At 70.3% G+C, this 1,206-nt stretch overlaps 1 protein-coding gene across 1 annotated transcript in view; it reads right to left on the reverse strand.

Annotated features, from left to right (window-relative positions):
- Window positions 1-786, reverse strand: part of FKBP11 (FK506 binding protein 11) — a 4,646-nt gene extending 3,860 nt beyond the window's left edge. Inside the window, exon 1 of the mRNA XM_026042817.1 lies at window positions 727-786. Within this exon, the coding sequence (XP_025898602.1) occupies window positions 727-786 (60 nt within the window). The remainder of the gene's footprint in view (window positions 1-726) is intronic.
- Window positions 787-1,206: the final 420 nt, after the last annotated feature.

Consider the following 1,206-nt stretch of genomic DNA (forward strand, 5'->3'; position numbering starts at 1 on the left):
CCGGCCCCGCGGGGACCCGCGGCCGGCACCGGCCCCGACGGGTGTCCCGGGAGGGAAACGCGGCCCTGGAGCGGCCCCCGAGCGGGGCACGTGGCGTCGGGGGCTGGCCCGGTGTTGGGGACGCCCCGTCGGGGCGCTCCGCGGATGGGGAGGAGCCTTGGGGACAGCGCAGGGCTGCCAGGGGGCGGCCGCGGGGTGTCCCCGAACACGGACGCAGTCCCCAAAGGGCCACGAGGAGCCGCGGTCACCGCGGGGCCCGTCGTGGGTGCGGGGGCTCAGCAGGTGACAGCAGCCCCGGGGAAATCGGCATCATCCGGCACCCTGCACCGGCGCCCAACGGGGCTCCAGCACCGGCACTCAACAGGCGCCCGGCACCCTGGTGCCAGCACCAATTTGCCCCCCCTGTGCCCCTGTCCCATCACCCAACCGGCACCCCTGCACCCCCAGGTGGGTGCAGATCAGGATTCAGGGTCACTCTCAGGGACAGAGCCTGAAACCGGGGTACAGGCAGCCCCAAAACACACCAGAATCACCCCAAAAACGGAGCACAAGCAGCCCAGAAGCGGCGGCAGCTCCTGGATGACGGTGTCGGCACGTGGCTCGTGGTGCGTCCGCCACCAGCACCCACAGACCAGCCCCGGTTTCCGAGCAGGGCCGGGGCTGTGGGCGCTAACGGGATTAGGGTGGAGGAGTCCGGACGGGGCCGGGACCCCCGGGCGGGCGCACAGGAGCGAACGGGGGACGCTGGTGCCCCGCAGCACCGGCGAGCAGGGGGAAAGCAGCCATTTCGCCCCAAATCTCTTCCCGCTCAACCCCATTAACCACACAGGGGATCCAGGCGTCCCGGCCACCCCGCGGCTGCAGCCCAGAAGCGATGCCAAGACGGGACACTAGGGACCCGGGACGGTGTCCCCGGCCCACTGCTGGCACCGGTTGCATGGGATTAGCATTAATGGGATTTCCCATTTCATCCAATATCGCCCCAAAGAGGGGCTGGCCGGGCGCGGGGTGCCCACCCTCACCCCCCATCCAACTAAGCTGCTTCTAATTAACCCCCCCAGGGTTGTCCATCACCACCACCCCCAACCAGGGCCGCAGCAACCGCCCCCCCCGGGCAGGGGGGCTGCAGGAGAGGAGCCACGGGCCAGCGCTACATAAAACATGTTTAATATCCAAGGGGGGGGCGGAGGGGGGGCCGGGGCCGGG

This window comes from Nothoprocta perdicaria, unplaced genomic scaffold, assembly GCF_003342845.1.
Source record: "Nothoprocta perdicaria isolate Ctin4 unplaced genomic scaffold, notPer1 scaffold_314, whole genome shotgun sequence".
Taxonomy (NCBI): domain Eukaryota; kingdom Metazoa; phylum Chordata; class Aves; order Tinamiformes; family Tinamidae; genus Nothoprocta; species Nothoprocta perdicaria.